The 21507-nt window shown below is 43.2% G+C and overlaps 1 protein-coding gene across 1 annotated transcript; it reads right to left on the reverse strand.

Moving 5' to 3' along the window:
- Window positions 1-1386: 1386 nt before the first annotated feature.
- Window positions 1387-21367, reverse strand: acat1 (acetyl-CoA acetyltransferase 1). The gene is made up of 12 exons (XM_055942084.1): window positions 21225-21367; window positions 20799-20846; window positions 20535-20652; window positions 8787-8882; window positions 8611-8711; window positions 8053-8196; window positions 7716-7866; window positions 7475-7570; window positions 7043-7156; window positions 2956-3020; window positions 1940-2097; window positions 1387-1809 (listed from the first exon to the last, which is right to left on the reverse strand). The coding sequence occupies exons 1-12, from the start codon at window positions 21273-21275 to the stop codon at window positions 1689-1691; spliced, it is 1263 nt and encodes a 420-aa protein (XP_055798059.1). The 5' UTR covers window positions 21276-21367; the 3' UTR covers window positions 1387-1688.
- Window positions 21368-21507: the final 140 nt, after the last annotated feature.

Here is a 21507-nt window from a genome sequence, read left to right on the forward strand (position 1 = left end):
CTTGGGATGTTTCTACAACTTGATTGGAGTCCACCTGTGGTAAATTCGATTGATTGAACATGATTTGGAAAGGCACACACCTGTCTATATAATGTCCCACAGTTGACAGTGCATGTCAGAGCAAAAACCAACCCATGAGGTCAAAGGAATTATCAATAGAGCACTGAGAGAGGATTGTGTAAAAGCACAGATCTGGGGAAGGGTACCAAAAACCTTCTGCAGCCTTGAATGTCTCCAAGAACACAGTGGCCCCTATCATTCTTAAATGGAAGACGTTTGGAACCAAGACTCTTCCTAGAGCTGGCCACCCAGTTAAACTGAGCAATCGGGAGAGAAGGGCCTTGGTCAGGGAGGTGACCAAGAACCCGATGGTGACTGTCAGAGCTCCTCTGTAGAGATGGGAAAACCTTCCAGAAGGACAACCATCTCTGCAGCACTCCACCAATCAGCTGCAGAGCGCTCAGGACCTCAGACTGGGGCAACGGTTCACCTTCCAACAGGACAACCCTAAGCACACAGCCAAGACAACGCAGGTGTGGCTTCGGGACAAGTCTCTGAATGTCCTTGAGAGGCCCAGCCTAGAACATCTCTGGAGAGACCTGAAAATAGCTGTGCAGTGATGCCCTACATCCAGCCTGACAGAGTTTGAGAGGATCTGCAGAGAAGAATAGGAGAAACTCCCAAAATACAAGTGTGCTAAGCTTGTAGCGTCATACCCAAGAAGAATCGAGGCTGAAATTGCTGCCAAAGGTGAATCAACAAAGTACTGAGTAAAGGGTCTGAATACTTGTATTAAATATAAAAAAACTCACATTTTACATATTTGCAAAAATGTGCAAACCTGTTTTTGCTTTGCCATTATAGGGTATTGTGTGTAGATTGAGGAGAACATGTTTTATCCATTTTAGAATAAGGCTGTAACATAACAATGTGGAAAAAGTGAAGGGGTCTGAATACTTCCCGAAAGCACCATACTTTAATCTGTGGCCAAGCCCTCTGACTATTAGCGGCAGACAGACCCCATTTTTTGTCTTATTAAAAAAAATAACATGTATCCACTTACGTGACACTTCCTATAAGGAGAATAGGCCATTGAAGAATGTTCTTTATCGGTTCAGAGGATGTTTTTCAAGTTGATGCAGCGCTCATTCATTTCTGCCTGGACATCTCTCCAAGTGTTCTTGGGTTGGCCTCGGAAAATGTGTGCATCTAATTGTAAATCATATTACCTTGACATATGATATAAACCGCTATGTTTTGATACGATTCATCTTATCATGAAAAGCTCTTTCAATCAAAACAGTCATTGTTTAGTGGCTACACATTTACAGTAAGGATAGGTTATGTATAACAATGAAGACAAGAAATCAATGATAGACTCTAGGCTCTTTTTTCATAAACTATTTATTCATCTTTACAGTCAAAAAGTTAAATATAAAATTGCCTCTTGCAAAAAACGTTCATCGAAAACAGGAGTGACTTAAACATGGGAGTTATAATATTAGTTCAGTAGGTTAGGTGACCAGTAAGGCTGCCAGACTGGAGGTTGTTCATTTCAGACACATTATCTAGAGTGATAAGGCATAGTCTAAAACATGACAAGTACATCCAAAAGTGTTTTAACAGCTCAGTTCAGGCAGTTTATATGCTTGTCTGTTAATAACCTTTAAGGGGAAGAGAAAAGATTCCTATAACTTCTGGATGATGATAGAGGAGGCTCCACCACCACCATTGCATATCCCAGCCAGGCCGTACTGGCCAGACTTCAGAGCATGTACCATGTGTCCCACGATTCTCGCCCCCGACATCCTAAGAGATTGACAGGATGACAGAAATTAGGCATCACAAAGATCTGGCTTTTCCCTCCCTTATTATCAGGATTTTATTTGTTTATCATCCGGATTTTTGGGGCATAGCACTCTCTGTCAATGCTGCTTACCCAATAGGGTGTCCCAGGGAGACAGCTCCTCCATTGACATTGACTTTGCTGGGGTCGATGTCCAGCATCTTCACGTTGGCCAGAACCACAACACTGAAGGCTTCGTTGATCTCCCACATGGCAATGTCCTCCTTCTTTAGCCCTGCAGCTGCCAGGACCTGAAGACCATAAAAATTTACATTTATTTATTTAAATTTCACACTTATTTTACCAGGTAGACTGAGAATACATGATCATTTACAGCAAATATGTGCTGTCATTCAATTAAATTGAACAAAGACGGATGCTTTTTTCACCGCGAGAAGCTATATTCATGAGTCATGTTACTGTCCCGATCTCTGATAACCCATATTATCTAAAAGGTACAGTGATGAGACCCACAAGTTACTTGAAACAACCACTACAGCAGTCATTTTGTTAAAGGGACATAAAAACTTCTTTTTTTTATCATATAGTTCTCCAGCACTATCCCCAACATTAACATACTGTATGAGAAAATGGCAGGTTTCTATGTTTTGTAGTCAAAAAGATAAAGGAAGATACATTTTTCCAATGGCATCATCAGGTATGCATCATGTGACTTCAACCAATGATGAGTAGGCATTGCCTACGACATTTTACATTTGAGTCATTTTAGCAGACGCTCTTATCCAGAGCGACTTACAGTAGAGTGCATACATTTTATTACATTTTTACATACTGAGACAAGGATATCTCTACTGGCCAAACCCTCCCTAACCCGGACGACGCTATGCCAATTGTGCGTCGCCCCACGGACCTCCCGGTTGCGGCCGGCTGCGACAGAGCCTGGGCGCGAACCCAGAGACTCTGGTGGCGCAGCTAGCACTGCGATCCAGTGCCCTAGACCACTGCGCCACCCGGGAGGCTACGACTGGGTAAAAATGTATTTGTACTACAAAACATAAAAATGCTGTATTTTCACATATGTTGATATTGGCGGTAGTGCTGGAGATGAATAGGGAGTTTAGAAATTTCCCATTAACACTCAGACTCACCTTTGGTATAGCAAAGGCAGGAGCGATGGGGAAATCAATGGGAGCAGTAGCTGCATCTGCAAAAGCTGGAAAATGAAGACATTTTATTTAAAAGGAGCAACATGTAATATTTCAGCCATCATTTTGCATCTTGATCATAATCCAAAAAACACAATTTTCAGGTACGTGAAGAAGTTTTATATTACTAATGTTTTTGCTATTGTGGTCAACATCGCTATTGAGACTCTATTGTAATACAGGAAGTTGTAGAGACAATAGCTGGACCAGCTAGCTGCGGTAACAACTGATTAGCAGCATCACGCGGCATTCTAAAAATACTGGTATGTGATTGACATTTGGTTTAAGTTGCAGGTGGAAATTTGACATGTATAACCTTTAAAACTATATCGGGGGGGGGGTGGGGCATTTTAGTGGGTATGGCCAATGGCACGGTTTTAGAGGCCCTCTTGGCAGCAAAGAAAACATTTAGCTGTTTCAAAGCAAATTCCCTGGAAATATACACATTTTGTCATGGCTTATGCCTTGTTCTTAGGCTACCGGTGTGACTCAAAACATAACATCAAAATTGGGAGGCCCCATGTCATGCTATTTTTGGAATTTTAGATTCTCCCCGACTGTCTAGTTTTTATTTTGGTGATTATAAGAACTTACAAAAAAATATATTGCTATTATCTTTCCTACATAATTTATATCTGGTTTTAATTGTGTAAGTTTACACAAACGTTTTTACAATCCCACAGTGGCGGCCACGATTTAGCAGCGGCAGTGCGCAGTGGCTAAATGCATAAAGGGGAAATACTGCTCTTTATAAAGCTTATCAATTTAACCTGAATTGTAAAATGAATAGCAGATTTTTAAAGTGTTATTAAAAGCTGCAATATGTAACTTTTTGGGCGACCGGACCAAATTCACATAGAAATGTGAGTTATAGATCTGTCACTCTCATTGAAAGCAAGTCTAAGAAGCAGTAGATCTGTTCTATGTGCGCCATTTCTATGCTTTAATTTATTGATTACATTTTTTAAACAGTGCAGTGAAGTCGCTCAACATTTACATTACAGTTGGTCATCTAGCAGACACTCCCATCCAGAACGACCAACAGGAGCAACCAGGGTCAAGCGCCCCGCCCAAGAGCACATGGACAGATCTCCCACCAAGTCAAATCGGAGACCCTGTCAGGATTCACCTAGCGGTCATGATTTGGGGCTGTACAAATGTTTGATGTATTAGAATAATTGATTATGCTTATGTTATATTAATAGAAGGGGAGGGGTTATAAGACCCCTCCCTCCTTACATTTATAGGGTCCTAGACTACTGATTAACAATATATATATTCATTATATAGTTTTAGAATTGGTCCACAGTTGTTTGCTCTTTCTTTCTCTTATAAAGAAGACCCCTCTTAGAAATGTGTGACTGAGACAGAACTCTGCAGGGGGGTGTGTGAGATAAGAGACTACTCAAACATTCCACAATAAATCAACTTTGGGGAGAGGACAATTATTGCCTAGCTTTTAGATAAACACTGAAACTCTATGTTTGTACAGCTATGGATTCAGGGTTTTGGTCTCAGGAGTAAAAAGGTAATGACGTAGTCACTGACATCACTAAGGCGGGACATCGGTTTAATAAAACAACTTGAGACCTTTTGTTTGATGCAGAACTTACTCAGAAACATGCGTGCTATGTTCCTGTTTGTCAACTTCTGTCTGCAATTGCATTAATAAAGGTTTTTGAATGATTTAATTAAAGATATTGTCATAATGCTAATTTCACCAATGAACCAATGATTGACAAAGAGGATGTAGGGAATGAACCTTAACAACCCGAACCAGCGACATCTCAGCCACCGGCCTAAGCTCCCAACCATCAAAGAGCCCCCCGCCAGGCCAGCAACCATCGAAGAGCCCCCCACAGCTCCCCTGAGAGCTGCCCCTCAACCATCCAAGACCCCTCCACAGTCCCCCCCCGAAACAGAGTGTATACGCGTGGCATCAGTCTCAGGCAAACAGGCATTGGATGTAACAGTGTTCCTTTTTAGTGTCGTTTAAAAAAAAAAAGAAGTTTACTTTCATCTTTGACCTTTTGTATTTGGAAAGTATTCAGACCCCTTCACTTTATGCACATTGTTACTTTACATCCTTAATCTAAAATGGATGAAATTTCTGTTTCCCCTCAATTTACACACAATACCCCATAATGACAAAACAAAAATAGATTTTTAAAACATAAAAAAAACATGGATATATCACATTTACATAAGTATTCAGACCCTTTACCCAGTACTTTGCTGAAGCACCTTTGGCAGCAATTACAGCCTCGATTTTTCTTGGGTATTACGCTACAAGCTTGACACCCTGGTATTTGGGGAGTTTCTCCCATTCTTATCTGCAGATCCTCTCAAGCTCTGTCAGGTTGGATGGGGAGCGTCGCTGAACAGCTATTTTCAGGTCTCTCCAGAGATGTTAGATCGGATTCAAGTCCAGGCTCTGGCTGGGCCACTCAAGGACATTCAGAGACTTGTCCCGAAGCCACTCCTGTGTTGTCTTGGCTGGGTGTTTAGGGTCGTTGTCCTGTTGGAAGGTGAAACTTCACCCCAGTCGATCCTGAGCAGGTTGTCATCAAGGATCTCTGTACTTTTCTCCATTCATCTTTCCCTCGATCCTGACTAGTCTCCCAGTCCCTGCCGCTGAAAAACATCCACCACAGCATGATGCTGCCACCACCATGCTTCACCGTAGGGATGGTGCCAAGTTTCCTCCGGACGTTACACTTGGCATTCAGGCCAAAGAGATCAATCTTAGTTTCACCGGACCAAAGAATCTTGTTTCTCATGGTCTGAGTCCTTTAGGTGCCTTTTGGCAAAATGCAAGCAGGCTGTCATGTGCCTTTTACTGAGAGTTGCTTCCGTGTGGCCACTCTACCATAAAGGTCTGATTGGTGGAGCGCTGCAGAGATGGGAGAACCTTCCAGAAGGATAACCATCTCCACAGAGGAACTCTGGAGCTGTGTCAGGTTCAGGTTATGGTCCCGTGTGGCTCAGTTGGTAGAGCATGGCGCTTGCAACGCCAGGGTTGTGGGTTCAATTCCCACGGGGGGACCAGGGTTCAATTCCCACGGGGGGAGCGGGATGAATATGTATGAACTTTCCAATTTGTAAGTCGCTCTGGATAAGAGCGTCTGCTAAATGACTAAAATGTCAAATGTAATGTAATGGGTTCTCCTCCCTTCTCCCTCGATTGCGCAGTTTGGCCGGGGCGACCAGCTATAGGAAGAGTCTTGGTTGTTTAAAGTTCTTCCATTTAAGAATGATGAGGCCACTGTGTTCTTGGGGACCTTCAATGATGCTGAAATGTTTTGGTAGCCTTTCTCAGATCTGCGCCTCGACACAATCCTGTCTCGGAGCTCTACAGACAATTCCTTCCACCTAATGGCTAGGTTTCTGCTCTGACATGCACTGTCAACTGTGGGACCTTATAAAGAAAGGTGTGCCCCTTTCCAAATCATGTCCAATCAATTGAATTTACCACAGGTAGAATACAATCAAGTTGTTGAAATCTCAAGGATGATCAATTTAAACAGCATGCACCTAAGCTCAACTTCCAATGTCATTGAAAAGGGTTGAATACTTTGGTAAATAAGGTACATGTTTTTAAATGTTATTACATTTGCAAACATTTCTAAAAACCAGTTTTTGCTTTGTCATTATGGGGTATTGTGTGTAGATTGATGAGGGAAAAAAAGAATTGATACATTTTAGAATAAGTCTAATGTAACAAAATGTGGAAAAAGTCAATGGGTCTGAATACTTGCCGAATGCATTGTACAACATTTTTGGTTAATGAAAATATGTTTTGATGGCACAATGATTCTCTACACTAAACTTGCTTGTTTTGTCACATAAACTGAAATTAAGTGAACTATTAGAATTTTATCAACCAGAGGGATTTCTGCATATTGCATCTTTAAGGTGAAAGTTCATGATGTTCCTGGGAATCCCCCTGGATTGTTCTCTACAGAGACAATGTGCCATAGCATTATGTAACTACAGTGTAATGGGCTACGTGGGGGGGGGGGAGTCTTACAGACGATCCTGGCCAATGGAGTGACGCCGAGTCTCTTTGCCGCGTCGACCGTCATGAGAACCAGAGCGGCGGCCCCGTCGTTCAGCGTGCTGGCATTGGCTGCAGTAACCGTGCCTGGAATCCAAATCACCAATCAGAATCAACTTAATCTGCACACAGAGGTTTGTCTCAAGCACATCAGCGAGTGTTTGAGTCGGTCTCGGTCCTTATGCAAATACCTTTCACAGTAGTTTAACTTCTGAAGACGTTTTCTTTATGCCCATTATCATGGATTACCTTGGGCTACCATGAAAAAAGGATATCGACCCAAGCGTTGAAAAAACAGACATCTATTTTTGGCTTTCTGTAAGCTCAGATGCCCTCCTACTCAGTAATATATAAGCAAACATGCAGCAGACACCAGTTCAGAGGCCTATCAACTAGGACACTTACCATTCTCCTTCTGGAACACTGCTCTCAGTTTGGGGACTTTGCTGAAGTCCACACGCCTCCACTCCTCATCCTCTGACACTACCACATCAGGCTTGCCTGCAGAGGAACACCATTATGTCAGCTACATGCATCTGACCACTGATAATAAACCTATGGATAAACATGGTAACATGGTTTGGTTTAGTTTATTTAGTTACACATTAGTTATTGAGGTTATATGTTACAAGATACCATCCTTTACCTCTCTGGGGGATGCTAACGGGGACAATTTCTTTCGCAAGCACTCCTGATTCATATGCTGCTTTGCTGCGGCTGTATGAGCTGATGGCGTAGGCATCCTGCTCCTCCCTGCTGATCTGGCTGTTCTTGGCTGTGTTTTCTGCACAGTTTCCCTACACATTAAAACACATGATATCCTCTTCAAAAGTCAAGAACTCAACTACTAGCCATTGCTTACTCTGCCTCCAAATGAATGGAAATAATAATGTCCGGACAGCGGCCAGCAAGAACATCAACACATACACTCCTATAGAGAACATTTGCTCTATTTAAATATTTAATACACAGTGATAAAATACCATGTGGAATTTGTTGTAGACGTCAGTGAGGCCGTCCTTTACGATGAGGTCCTCCATCTTCACGCCTCCGTAGGATGGAGTGTCCCTAGTCATCACATAGGGGACATTGGACATACTCTCCATACCGCCTGCCACCATCACATCCTGACACAGTCAGAGTTAGTGAGACAAACAAAAATGAAAGCAACCAGATTTGTTTCTCAGCAAAAACCTGAACACTTTTTAGGAGATTATTCCTATGTTACATGATGCAACACTTTCCATAGAAAAATAATGGGCTTATTAGATAAAGATTAACAACATGGTTATATTTGTCACAATGACCATCACCGGACATCTGTAATCTGTGAGTGCAATGCCACCAGGGTTTTAATCTTATTAATGTAGTAAAATCCAGTGTTCTTCCATGGAGTGTTGGACCTCATAGGCATACCTACCATAATGTTTTGTCAAACTGAGTAACAGTGATATTGCAGATGATCAGAGCAGGGGTAATAGCAGCTAAGTCTGGTGTCAAGTCATGTTATGGTAACACAGTGAGCTGTTATGTTACTGTACCTGGTGTCCACACATCAGACTCTGGGCAGCCAGCATGATAGACTTCATTCCAGAGGCACAGACTTTGTTGATTGTTGTTGCTGGAGTGGAGAGGGACAGCCCTGGGGGGGTAAGTAGCAGTCGATTAGCACACCTGATAATGTGGTGTGTGTATGTGTGTGTGTTTCTAAACATACCTGCACCAAGCAGGGCTTGTCTTGTAGGGGCCTGTCCTTCCCCAGCCTGCAGTACATTTCCCATGTAGACCTCCTTCACCTCCTCAACTGGGATACCTGGCCACCATCACACAATATACATACCCATACAGATAAAACAAATTGACTGTGCCGTTGACACCTCCTTTCAGACGAAATGTACAATGTTTTACTAGCCTAACTGCGGTACAGTGCTGTATACTGCCTATCGATTAAGTCAGTTCAATTATTTTAATTCCATTTTTGTTCGTTTTTTTTGTGAGCTCAATGCGCACATTGAGGAGTTTCTCTAGAGATAAATCATGTGCGTGTGTGTTTGTCATATACACTACCATTCAAAAGTTTGGGGGTCACGTAGACATGTTCTTGTTTTTTGAAGAAAAGCACATTTTAATAACATCAAATTGATCAGAAATACAGTGTAGACATTGTCAATGTTGTAAATGACTATTGTAGCTGGAAACAGCTGATTTTTAATAGAATATCTACATAGGCGTACAGAGACCCATTATCAGCAACCATCACTCCTGTGTTCCAATGGCACGTTGTGTTAGCTAATCTAAGTTTAGCATTTTGAAAAGGCTAATTGATCATTAGAAAACCCTTTTGCAATTATGTTAGCACAGCTGAAAACTGTTGTTCTGATTAAAGAAGCAATACAACTGGCCTTCTTTAGGCAAGTTGAGTATCTGAAGCGTCAGCATTTGTGGTTTCGATTACAGGCTCAAAATGGCCAGAAACAAAGAACTTTCTTCTAAAACGCTTCAGTCTATTCTTGTTCTGAGAAATGAAGGCTATTCCAAGCGACAAATTGTCAGGAAACTGAAGATCTTGTACAACGCTGTGAACTACTCCCTTCACAGAACAGAGCAAACTGGATCTAACCAGAATAGAAAGAGTGGGAGGCCACGGTGCACAACTGAGCAAGAGGACAAGTACATTAGAGTGTTTCGTTTGAGAAACAGACGCCTCACAAGTCCTCAACTGGCAGTTTCATTAAATAGTACCCGCAAAACACCAGTCTCAACGTCAACAGTGAAGAGGGGACTCAGGGATGCTGACCTTATAGGCAGAGATCCTCTGTCCAGTGTCTGTGCTCTTTTGCCCATCTTAATCTTTCCTTTTTATTGGCCAGTCTGAGATATGGCTTTTTCTTTGCAACTCTGCCTGGAAGGCCAGCATCCCGGAGTTGCCTCTTCACTGTTGATACTGGTGTTTTGAGTTTCAGAAGAAAGGTCTTTGACTCTGGCCTTTTTGAGCCTGTAATCGAACCCACTAATGCTGATTTGAAGGCGATCTAATAAACCACCACTTCCTTCCATTCTGCTAGCAAAAGCGCAATCTTTGGAGAATAAAATAGATTACCTACACGCAAGATTAAACTACCAACGGGACATTCAAAACTGTAATATCTTAACCTTCACGGAGTCGTGGTTGAACGAGGACACTATCAACACACAGCTGGCTGGTTATACGCTGTACCGGCAGGATAGAACAGCGGCATCTGGTAAGACAAGGGGCGGCAGGCTATGTACTTTCGTAAACAACAGCTGGTGCACGATATTGAATCTGCAGAATCTGCAGACGTGTTGCTGTGCGTTTTGTTGCTGTGCGATTTGCTGCGAACTTTACTTTACTTTGCTAGCTGAAAACTTTACGTTTTTTGTTTTGTTTCTGTTTTTAATTACCGTTTATATTTTTAGTTTTTCCATCGCAACTTTTTTCCCTCATTCAACCTTTTCACTCCGGACGCTTTATCTGGACATGGTTCGTCAACACCTTCAACAGCCGAAGCTAAGTAGTAACATTAACATGATGTCTTCTAATTGCAGTCGCTGTACTCATAATATACAGGAGAACGATCGCCTTACGGCGAAAATAGCTGTGCTGCAAGCCCAGCTTCAGACGCAATCGTTAGGCAAGGGTATTTTCAGTGTAGGAAAGGAAGAAACAGCGTCTGTGCCACCAGTAAGTACAGATAGTAACGTTAGTATAAATCCCCCGCACAGTCCCCGCAGCCGGACAACTTTCTCATGGCTTCTGGAGGGAAATGCTGTTGGAATGCTCAACCGGTGTCGCTCATTCAGCCGACAGAAACTTTCAACCGGTTTTCCCCATTATGTAGCGAGTCGGAGTCTGAGTCTGAGTCTTCTCTTGTCTCTACTCCTCCCGTTACGGGGTCTGAGACGCCGAAGGCTCCCACCGTTAGCTCTGACAAATTGAAAACCCTAGTCATTGGCGACTCCATTACCCGCAGTATTAGACTTAAAACGAATCACCCAGCGATCATACACTGTTTACCAGGGGGCAGGGCTACCGACGTTAAGGCTAATCTTAAGATGGTGCTGGCTAAAGCTAAATCTGGCGAGTGTAGAGAGTATAGAGATATTGTTATCCACGTCGGCACCAACGATGTTAGGATGAAACCGTCAGAGGTCACCAAGTGCAACATAGCTTCAGCGTGTAAATCAGCTAGAAAGATGTGTCGGCATCGAGTAATTGTCTCTGGCCCCCTCCCAGTTAGGGGGAGTGACGAGCTCTACAGCAGAGTCTCAGCACTCAATCGCTGGTTGAAAACTGTTTTCTGCCCCTCCCAAAAGATAGAATTTGTAGATAATTGGCCCTCTTTCTGGGACTCACCCACAAACAGGACCAAGCCTGACCTGCTAAGGAGTGACGGACTCCATCCTACCTGGAGGGGTGCTCTCATCTTATCTACCAACATAGATAGGGCTCTAACTCCTTTAGCCCCACAATGAAATAGGGTGCAGGCCAGGCAGCAGGCTGTTAGCCAACCTGCCAGCTTAGTGGAGTCTGCCAATAGCACAGTCAGTGTAGTCAGCTCAGCCATACCCATTGAGACTGTGTCTGTGCCTCGACCTAGGTTGGGCAAAACTAAACATGGCGGTGTTCGCCTTAGCAATCTTATTAGGATAAAGACCTCCATTCCTGCCATTATTGAAAGAGATCGTGATACCTCACATCTCAAAATAGGGTTACTTAATGTTAGATCCCTCACTTCAAAGGCAGTCATAGTCAATGAACTAATCACTGATCATAATCTTGATGTGATTGGCCTGACTGAAACATGGCTTAAGCCTGATGAATTTACTGTGTTAAATGAGGCCTCACCTCCTGGTTACACTAGTGACCATATCCCCCGTGCATCCCGCAAAGGCGGAGGTGTTGCTAACATCTACAATAGCAAATTTCAATTTACAAAAAAAAAAATGGCGTTTTCGTCTTTTGAGCTTCTAGTCATGAAATCTATGCAGCCTACTCAATCACTTTTTATAGCTACTGTTTACAGGCCTCCTGGGCCATATACAGCGTTCCTCTCTGAGTTTCCTGAATTCCTATCAGACCTTGTAGTCATAGCAGATCATATTCTAATTTTTGGTGATTTTAATATTCACATGGAGAAGTCCACAGACCCACTCCAAAAGTCTTTCGGAGCCATCATCGACTCAGTGGGTTTTGTCCAACATGTCTCTGGACCTACTCACTGCCACAGCCATACTCTGGACCTAGTTTTGTCCCATGGAATAAATGTTGTAGATCTTAATGTTTTTCCACATAATCCTGGACTATCGGACCACCATTTTATTACGTTTGCAATCGCAACAAATAATCTGCTCAGACCCCAACCAAGGAGCATCAAAAGTCGTGCTATAAATTCTCAGACAACACAAAAATTCCTTGATGCCCTTCCAGACTCCTTCTGCCTACCCAAGGACGTCAGAGGACAAAAATCAGTTAACCACTTAACTGAGGAACTCAATTTAACCTTGCGCAATACCCTAGATGCAGTTGCACCCCTAAAAACGAAAAACATTTGTCATAAGAAACTAGCTCCCTGGTATACAGAAAATACCCGAGCTTTGAAGCAAGCTTCCAGGAAATTGGAACGGAAATGGCGCCACACAAAACTGGAAGTCTTCCGACTAGCTTGGAAAGACAGTACCGTGCAGTACCGAAGAGCCCTCACTGCTGCTCGATCATCCTACTTTTCCAACTTAAATCGAGGAAAATAAGAACAATCCAAAATTTATTTTTGATACTGTTGCAAAGCTAACTAAAAAGCAGCATTCCCCAAGAGAGGATGGCTTTCACTTCAGCAGTAATAAATTCATGAACTTCTTTGAGGAAAAGATCATGACCATTAGAAAGCAAATTACGGACTCCTCTTTGAATCTGCGTATTCCTCCAGGGCTTAGCTGTCCTGGATCTGCACAGCTCTGCGAGGGCCTGGGATCGGGAGAGACACTTAAGTGTTTTAGTACTATATCTCTTGACACAATGATGAAAATAATCATGGCCTCTAAACCTTCAAGCTGCATACTGGATCCTATTCCTACTAAACTGCTGAAGGAGCTGCTTCCTGTGCTTGGCCCTCCTATGTTGAACATAATAAACAGCTCTCTATCCACCGGATGTGTACCAAACTCACTAAAAGTGGCAGTGATAAAGCCTCTCTTGAAAAAGCCAAACCTTGACCCGGAAAATATAAAAAACTATCGGCCTATATCGAATCTTCCATTCCTCTCAAAAATTTTAGAAAAAGCTGTTGCGCAGCAACTCACTGCCTTTCTGAAGACAAACAATGTATACGAAATGCTTCAGTCTGGTTTTAGACCCCATCATAGCACTGAGACTGCACTTGTGAAGGTGGTAAATGACCTTTTAATGGCGTCAGACCGAGGCTCTGCATCTGTCCTCGTGCTACTAGACCTTAGTGCTGCCTTTGATACCATCGATCACCACATTCTTTTGGAGAGACTGGAAACCCAAATTGGTCTACACGGACAAGTTCTGGCCTGGTTTAGATCTTACCTGTCGGAAAGATATCAGTTTGTCTCTGTGAATGGTCTGTCCTCTGACAAATCAACTGTACATTTCGGTGTTCCTCAAGGTTCCGTTTTAGGACCACTATTGTTTTCACTATATATTTTACCTCTTGGGGATGTTATTCGAAAACATAATGTTAACTTTCACTGCTATGCGGATGACACACAGCTGTACATTTCAATGAAACATGGTGAAGCCCCAAAATTGCCCTCGCTAGAAGCCTGTGTTTCAGACATAAGGAAGTGGATGGCTGAAAACTTTCTACTTTTAAACTCGGACAAAACAGAGATGCTTGTTCTAGGTCCCAAGAAACAAAGAGATCTTCTGTTAAATCTGACAATTCATCTTGATGGTTGTAAAGTCGTCTCAAATAAAACTGTGAAGGACCTCGGTGTTACTCTTGACCCTGATCTCTCTTTTGACGAACATATCAAGACTGTTTCAAGGACAGCTTTTTTCCATCTACGTAACATTGCAAAAATCAGAAATTTTCTGTCCAAAAATGATGCAGAAAAATTAATCCATGCATTTGTTACTTCTAGGTTAGACTACTGCAATGCTCTACTTTCCGGCTACCCGGATAAAGCACTAAATAAACTTCAGTTAGTGCTAAATACGGCTGCTAGAATCCTGACTAGAACCAAGAAATTTGATCATATTACTCCAGTGCTAGCTTCCCTACACTGGCTTCCCGTTAAGGCAAGGGCTGATTTCAAGGTTTTACTGTTAACCTTTAAAGCGTTACATGGGCTTGCTCCTACCTATCTTTCCGAGTTGGTCCTGCCGTACATACCTACACGTACGCTACGGTCACAAGACGCAGGCCTCCTAATTGTCCCTAAAATTTCTAAGCAAACAGCTGGAGGCAGGGCTTTCTCCTATAGATCTCCATTTTTATGGAACAGTCTGCCTACCCATGTGAGAGACGCAGACTCAGTCTCAACCTTTAAGTCTTTACTGAAGACTTATCTCTTCAGTAGGTCATATGATTGAGTGTAGTCTGGCCCAGGAGTGTGAAGGTGAACGGAAAGGCTCTGGAGCAACGAACCGCCCTTGCTGTCTCTCCAGGGCCGGTTTCCCCTCTCTCCACTGGGATTCTCTGCCTCTAACCCTGTTACTGGGGCTGAGTCACTGGCTTGCTGGTGCTCTTTCATGCCGTCCCTAGGAGGGGTGCGTCACTTGAGTGGGTTGAGTTACTGACGTGAACTTCCTGTCTGGGTTGGCGCCCCCCCTTGGTTGTGCTGTGGTGGAGACCTTTGTGGGCTATACTCGGCCTTGTCTCAGGATTGTAAGTTGGTGGTTGAGGATATCCCTCTAGTGGTGTGGGGGCTGTGCTTTGGCAGAGTGGGTGGGGTTATATCCTTCCTGTTTGGCCCTGTCCGGGGGTTTCTTCGGATGGGGCCACAGTGTCTCCTGACCGCTCCTGTCTCAGCCTCCAGTATTTATGCTGCAGTAGTTTATGTGTCGGGGGGCTAGGGTCAGTTGGTTATACCTGGAATACTTCTCCTGTCTTATCCAGTGTCCTGTGTGAATTTAAGTATGCTCTCTCTAATTCTCTCGTTCTCTCTTTCTCTCTGAGAACCTGAGCCCTAGGACCATACGTCAGGACTACCGGGCATGCTGACACCTTGCTGTCCCCAGTCCGCCCGGCCTTGCTGCTATTCCAGTTTCAACTGTTTCTGCCTGCGGTTACGAAACCCCTACCTGTCCCAGACCTGCTTTTTTCAACTCTTAATGATCGGCTATGAAAAGCCAACTGAGATTTATTCCTGATTTATTATTTGACCATGCTTGTCATTTATGAACATTTTGAAAATCTTGGCTTTCTCTAATTTTCTCCTTCTCTCTTTCTCTCGGAGGACCTGAGCCCTAGGACCATACGTCGGGACTACCGGCCGTGGTGACTCCTTGCTGCCCCCAGTCCGCCTGGCCTTGCTGCTATTCCAGTTTCAACTCTTCTGCCTGTGGTTATGGAACCCCTACCTGTCCCAGACCTGCTGTTTTCAACTCTTAATGATCAGCTATGAAAAGCCAACTGAAAATTATTCATGATTATTATTTGACCATGCTTGTCACTTATGAACATTTTTGAACATCTTGGCATAGTTCTGTTATAATCTCCACCCGGCACAGCCAGAAGAGGACTGGCCACCCCTCATAGCCTGGTTCCTCTCTAGGTTTCTTCCTAGGTTTTGGCCTTTCTAGGGAGTTTTTCCTAGCCACCGTGCTTCTACACCTGCATTCTAGCTGTTTGGGGTTTTAGGCTGGGTTTCTGTACAGCACTTCGAGATATTATCTGATGTACGAAGGGCTATATAAAATAAAATTGATTGATTGATTGATATCCAAGGAAGTCTCGAGCTATTGCTCGCCTGAGGTAAAGTATCTTATGATAAGCTGTAGACCACACTACCTACTGAAAGAGTTTTCATCTGTATTGTTTGTTGCTATTTACATACCACCACAGTCAGAGGCTGGCACAAAGACAGCATTGAATGAGCTGTATTCCGCCATAAGCAAATAAGAAAACGTTAATCCAGAGGTGGCGCTCCTAGTAGCCTGGGACTTTAATGCAGGGAACCTTAAATCCGTTTTACCAAATTTCTATCAGCATGTTAAAATGTGCAACCAGAGGATTTCTTTTAAAACTCTGGACCACCTTCACACACAAAGCTCTCCCTTGCCCTCCACTTGGCAAATCTGACCAAAATTCTATCCTCCTGATTCCTGCTTACAAGCAAAAACGAAAGCAGGAAGCACCACTGACTAGATCAATAAAAAAAGTGGACAGAAAGAAGATGCTAAACTACAGGACTGTTTTGCTAGCACAGACTGGAATATGTTCCGGGATTCCTCCGATGGCATTGAGGAGTACACCACATTAGGTCATTGGCTTCATCAATAAGTGCATCGATGACGTCGTCCCCACAGTGAGTGTACGTTCATACCCCAACCAGAAGCTATGGATTACAGGCAACATCCACACTGAGCTAAAGGCTAGAGCTGCCGCTTTCAAGGAGCGGGACTCTAACACGGAAGCTTATAAGAAATCCCGGTATGAACTCAGATGAACCATCAAACAAGCAAAGCGTCAATACAGGACTAAGATCGAATCATGCTACACCGGCTCTTACATTCGTCGGATGTGGCAGGGCTTGCAAAGCACTACAGACTACAAAGGAAAACACAGCCGAGAGCTCCCCAGTGACACAAGCCTACCAGACGAGCAAAACTACTTCTATGCTCGCGTCGAGGCAAAAGGCACTGGAACATGCATGAGAGCACCAGCAGTTCCGGGAAGACTGTGTGATCACGCTCTCCGCAGCCGATGTGAGTGAGTAAGACCTTTGAACAGGTAAACATTCACAAGGCCGCAAGGCCAGACGGATTACCAGGACGTGTGCTGCGAGAATGCGCTGACCAACTGGAAAGTGTCTTCACTGACATTTTCAACCTTTCCCTGTCTGAGTCTGAAATACCAATATGTTTTAAGCAGACCACCATAGTGCCTGTGCCAAAGAAGACTAAGGTAACCTGCCTAAATGTCTACCGACCCGTAGCACTCACGTCTGTAGCCATGAAGTGCTTTGAAAGGCTGGTCATGGCTCACATCAACACCATTATCCCAGAAACCCTAGACCCACTCCAATTTGCATACCGCCCCAACAGATCCACAGATGATGCCATCTCTATTGCACTCCACACTGCCCTTTCCCACCTGGACAAAAGGAACACCTGTGAGAATGCTATTCATTGACTACAGCTCAGCGTTCAACACCATAGTGCCCTCAAAGCTCATCAATAAGCTAAGGACCCTGGGACTAAACACCTCCCTCTGCAACTGGATCCTGGACTTCCTGACGGGCCGCTTCCAGGTGTTAAGGCTAGGTAACAACACATCTGCCACGCTGATGCTCAACACTGAAACCCCTCAGAGGTGCATGCTCAGTCCCCTCCTTTACTCCCTGTTCACTCATGACTGCACGGCTAGGCACAACTCCAACACCATCATTACATTTGCAGATGACAACAGTGGTTGGCCTGATCACCGACAAGACAGGCTATAGGGAGGTCAGAGACCTGGCCGTGTGGTGCCAGGACAACAACCTCTCCCTCAACGTGATCAAGACAAAGGAGATGATTGTGGACTACAGGAAAAAGAGGACCAAGCACGCCCACATTATCATCGACGGGGCTGCAGTGGAGCAGGTTGAGAGCTTTAAGTTGCTTGGTGTCCACATCACCAACAAACTAAACATGGTCCAACCACACCAAGACAGTCGTGAAGAGGGCACGACAAAACCTATTCCCCCTCAGGAGACTGAAAAGATTTGGCATGGGTCCTCAGATCCTCAAAAGGTTCTACAGCTGCACCATCGAGAGCATCCTGACTGGTTGCATCACTGCCTGGTATGATAACTGCTCTGCCTCTGACCGCAAGGCACTACAGAGGGTAGTGCGAACAACCCAGTACATCACTGTGGCCAAGCTCCCTGCCATCAAGAACCTCTATACCAGGGTGTCAGAGGAAGGCCCTAAAAATTGTCAAAGACCCCAGCCACCCTGGTCATAGACTGTTTTCTCTGCTACCGCACAGCAAGCAGTACCGGAGCATCAAATCTATGTCCAAGAGGCTTCTAAACAGCTTCTACCCACAAGCCATAATACTGCTGAACACCTAATCAAATGGCACCCAGACTATTTGCATTGCCCCCCTCTTTAACACCAATGCTACACTGTTATCATCTATGCAGTCACTTTTTAATTTCACCTTTATTTAACCAGGTAAGCTAGTTGAGAACAAGTTCTCATTTACAACTGCGACCTGGCCAAGATAAAGCTTTAATAACTCTACCCACATGTACATATTATCACAACTAACCAGTGACCCGGTACATGGTACCCCCCCGTATATAGTCTCGCTATTGTTATTTTACTGCTGCTCTTAAATTACTTGTTACTTTTATTTCGTATTCGTATTTATTTTTTTATACTGCATTGTTGGTTAGGGGCTCGTAAGTAAGCATTTCACTAAGGTCTACACCTGTTGTATTCGGCACATGTGACTAATAAAATTTGATTGATTTGATGCTCCAGATACTCAACTAGTCTAAATGCTAGTTTTATTGCTTCTTTAAAATCAGAACAACAGTTTTCAGCTGTGCTAACATAATTGCAAAAGGGTTTTCTAATGATCAATTAGCCTTTTAAAATGATAAACTTTGATTAGCTAACACAACGTACCATTGGAACACAGGAGTGAGTGATGGTTGCTGATAATGGGCCTCGGTACGCCTATGTAGATATTCCATGATTTTTGAAATTTATTAACAATGTCTACACTGTATTTTTTTTATCAATTTGATGTTATTTTAATGGACAAAAAAAAAGTGCTTTTCTTTCAAAAGCAAGGACATTTTTAAGTGATCCCAAACTTTTGAACAGTAGTGTATATACACACACATCAGACTCTGTGCAGCCAGCATGATAGACTTTATCCCAGAGGCACACACACACACTATACAGTGCATTCGGGAAGTACTCAGACCCTTTGACCAATCAGCCTTTTATGGTAGAGTGGTCAGACAGAAGCAATCCTCAGTAAAAGGCACATGACACCCCGCTTGGAGTTTGCCAAAAGGCACCTAAAGGACTCTGACCATGAGAAACAAGATTCTCTATCTGATGAAACCAAGATTAAACTCTATTGCCTGAATGCCAATCGTCACGTCTGGAGGAAACCTGGCACCATCCCTCCAATGAAGCACGGTGGTGGCAGCATCAGGCTGTGGGGATGTTGTTCGCGGCAGGGACTGGGAGACTAGTCAGGATTGAAGGTAAGATGAACGGCGCAAAGGTTTCTAAAAACTTGTTCTTGCTTTGTCATTATGGGGTATTGTGTGTAGATTGAGGGAAAAACTATTGAATCCATTTTAGAATAAGGCTGTAAAGTAACAAAATAAGGAAAAGTCAAGGGGTCTGATTACTTTCCGAATGCACTGTAGATAGGATAGATATATTTTAAATGTATAATTTTCCCCTAACCCTACCGCCCCTCCCCTATTTGGAGTAAACTAACAGACAACACGTAGGCTTCTACCTCCAGCTTATATATACTATATACATTTTATGGACACAATGTAATTTACAATAGTAAAAGAGAAATAAATCAGATCAAGCCCGAAATATGCGATGTAGTAGGGAGTTGTAGTTTCCAACAGGCTAATATTCTACATACTTTAGTGCAGAAAACTTGGCAATTAACGACAATGACCATAATCTATTGTACAACTACTTGTCCGGTCTGTTACTTTTACACCTGCTACGTAACAGAGACAGAAGAATGCGCGATTAAGGGATAGAGAGCAGTTGCTTCGCAAGGTATCTCTACCAGAAAATACATGATCTAAGTGATTGATAATTGGTATTCAGCAGTGATAAAAGTATGCCTTATTTACTTTTAAGAAGTACTACAATTGTGATTTTGTCAGACAGCAGCTCTATAGAGATGAGAAGATAACTTGGAATTAAATAATAAAGTCATCTAATAAGACATATGTAATATACACAGCCTAAATATTGTATTAAAGTAATGTGAATAAATGAGGGCTAAGTGACAAGCAATAATGGGCAGTCACTGCCATCAATGGACTTTTATTAAGCGTTTTATTATGTGTCACAGCACACAACCTACATAATGCATTTGTTTAAAAACATTTATCAAAACAGAAAACCATTATTGTTTTTTAACAATCAAACCGAAACGACCTCAAAAAGCACTAATCGCTCAGCACTATTACTGTGTCAAAACATGCATCTAATAGTCAATAATTTTACTGTGAATGAATGTAATGACGTAAAGTCTTCATATCACTCCCATACCTGCTTTCTCAATGGCTCCTTTGATGGCGATGGAGCCCAGTTTGGTGGCCGGTATGGTTGCCAAGCTCCCTCTGAAGGACCCCATCGGGGTGCGGACGGCACTGACGATGACCACTTCCTGAAATGACCCATCAAAGTTTGGCAAAACCCTTTGGTAGCTTACTACATTCTCACTTTCACTCAGTCAGTTCAATGTGTCAAGTTAGCTGCAAAGATCCGGAAAAGGGTAAATGATGTTCCAAAACATTTCAGTCACTTACTTACATTTAAAGAAGGGCGAGTTGAATATGTCCTTGACAGGTACTTGTGAGCCTGCAAGGGCAGAGGAGGGATATACCTATTAGCAGCTAGGTACTGTTTTGTAACGGTCAGTGTGTGAGGGGGGACGACAACCTTATGCCAAATTCAGCCAGCTAGCAATCTGATTAACTACTATTGCTATTATTGAGGTGTAGATACAGCAATATATTTCTAGGAGTCAACTAACATTATATAGCAAGCTAACACATTACAGGGATTGCTGTGGCTAACTAACTATATCAGATAGATAGCGAAGTTTACAAGGCAGGCCTTTTCTATCGTAACCGGCTGTCAAAACAACAATAGCTAGCATGTGCATGCGTCCGATAAAATGAGAACGAATGCTTCCCATTTGAAGTGCCCACATAGATTTTGGTCACCCCCACTTACCAAACGCTTGCAAAGTTGAGAACGCATGGTTAAAAGTCCACTTGATGACATAATGTTGAACTGCAACGGAGGTCTGTTCGCAAAGTTGGACCTATTTCACCTTCAGCCGACTAGTACAGCGTCAGCCCAATGGACCAATCAGAGCGAGAGGTGTGTTTGCAAAACGTCAGTGCGCATTGTGGTCATTGTAGTAAAAACGATTCACAACTTGTAGTTATATAAAGGAATCTACCACAGACAAAAGGGCTATTTTTTATTATTTTTTATTTTATTTCACCTTTAT

Source organism: Salvelinus fontinalis, chromosome 13 (genome assembly GCF_029448725.1).
Source record: "Salvelinus fontinalis isolate EN_2023a chromosome 13, ASM2944872v1, whole genome shotgun sequence".
Taxonomy (NCBI): domain Eukaryota; kingdom Metazoa; phylum Chordata; class Actinopteri; order Salmoniformes; family Salmonidae; genus Salvelinus; species Salvelinus fontinalis.

Bases quoted from the DNA above. Each gene is read 5' to 3' on its own strand.
- acat1 (XM_055942084.1), bottom strand. From the start codon at position 21,275: ATGTCATCAAGTGGACTTTTAACCATGCGTTCTCAACTTTGCAAGCGT. The intron at 7,867-8,052 runs GTATTTTATCAC...TTTAATGTGTAG, and splicing joins TCTACAACAAATTCCACATG to GGAAACTGTGCAGAAAACAC. The intron at 7,157-7,474 runs GTAAGTGTCCTA...TTTGGATTCCAG, and splicing joins AGTGTTCCAGAAGGAGAATG to GCACGGTTACTGCAGCCAAT.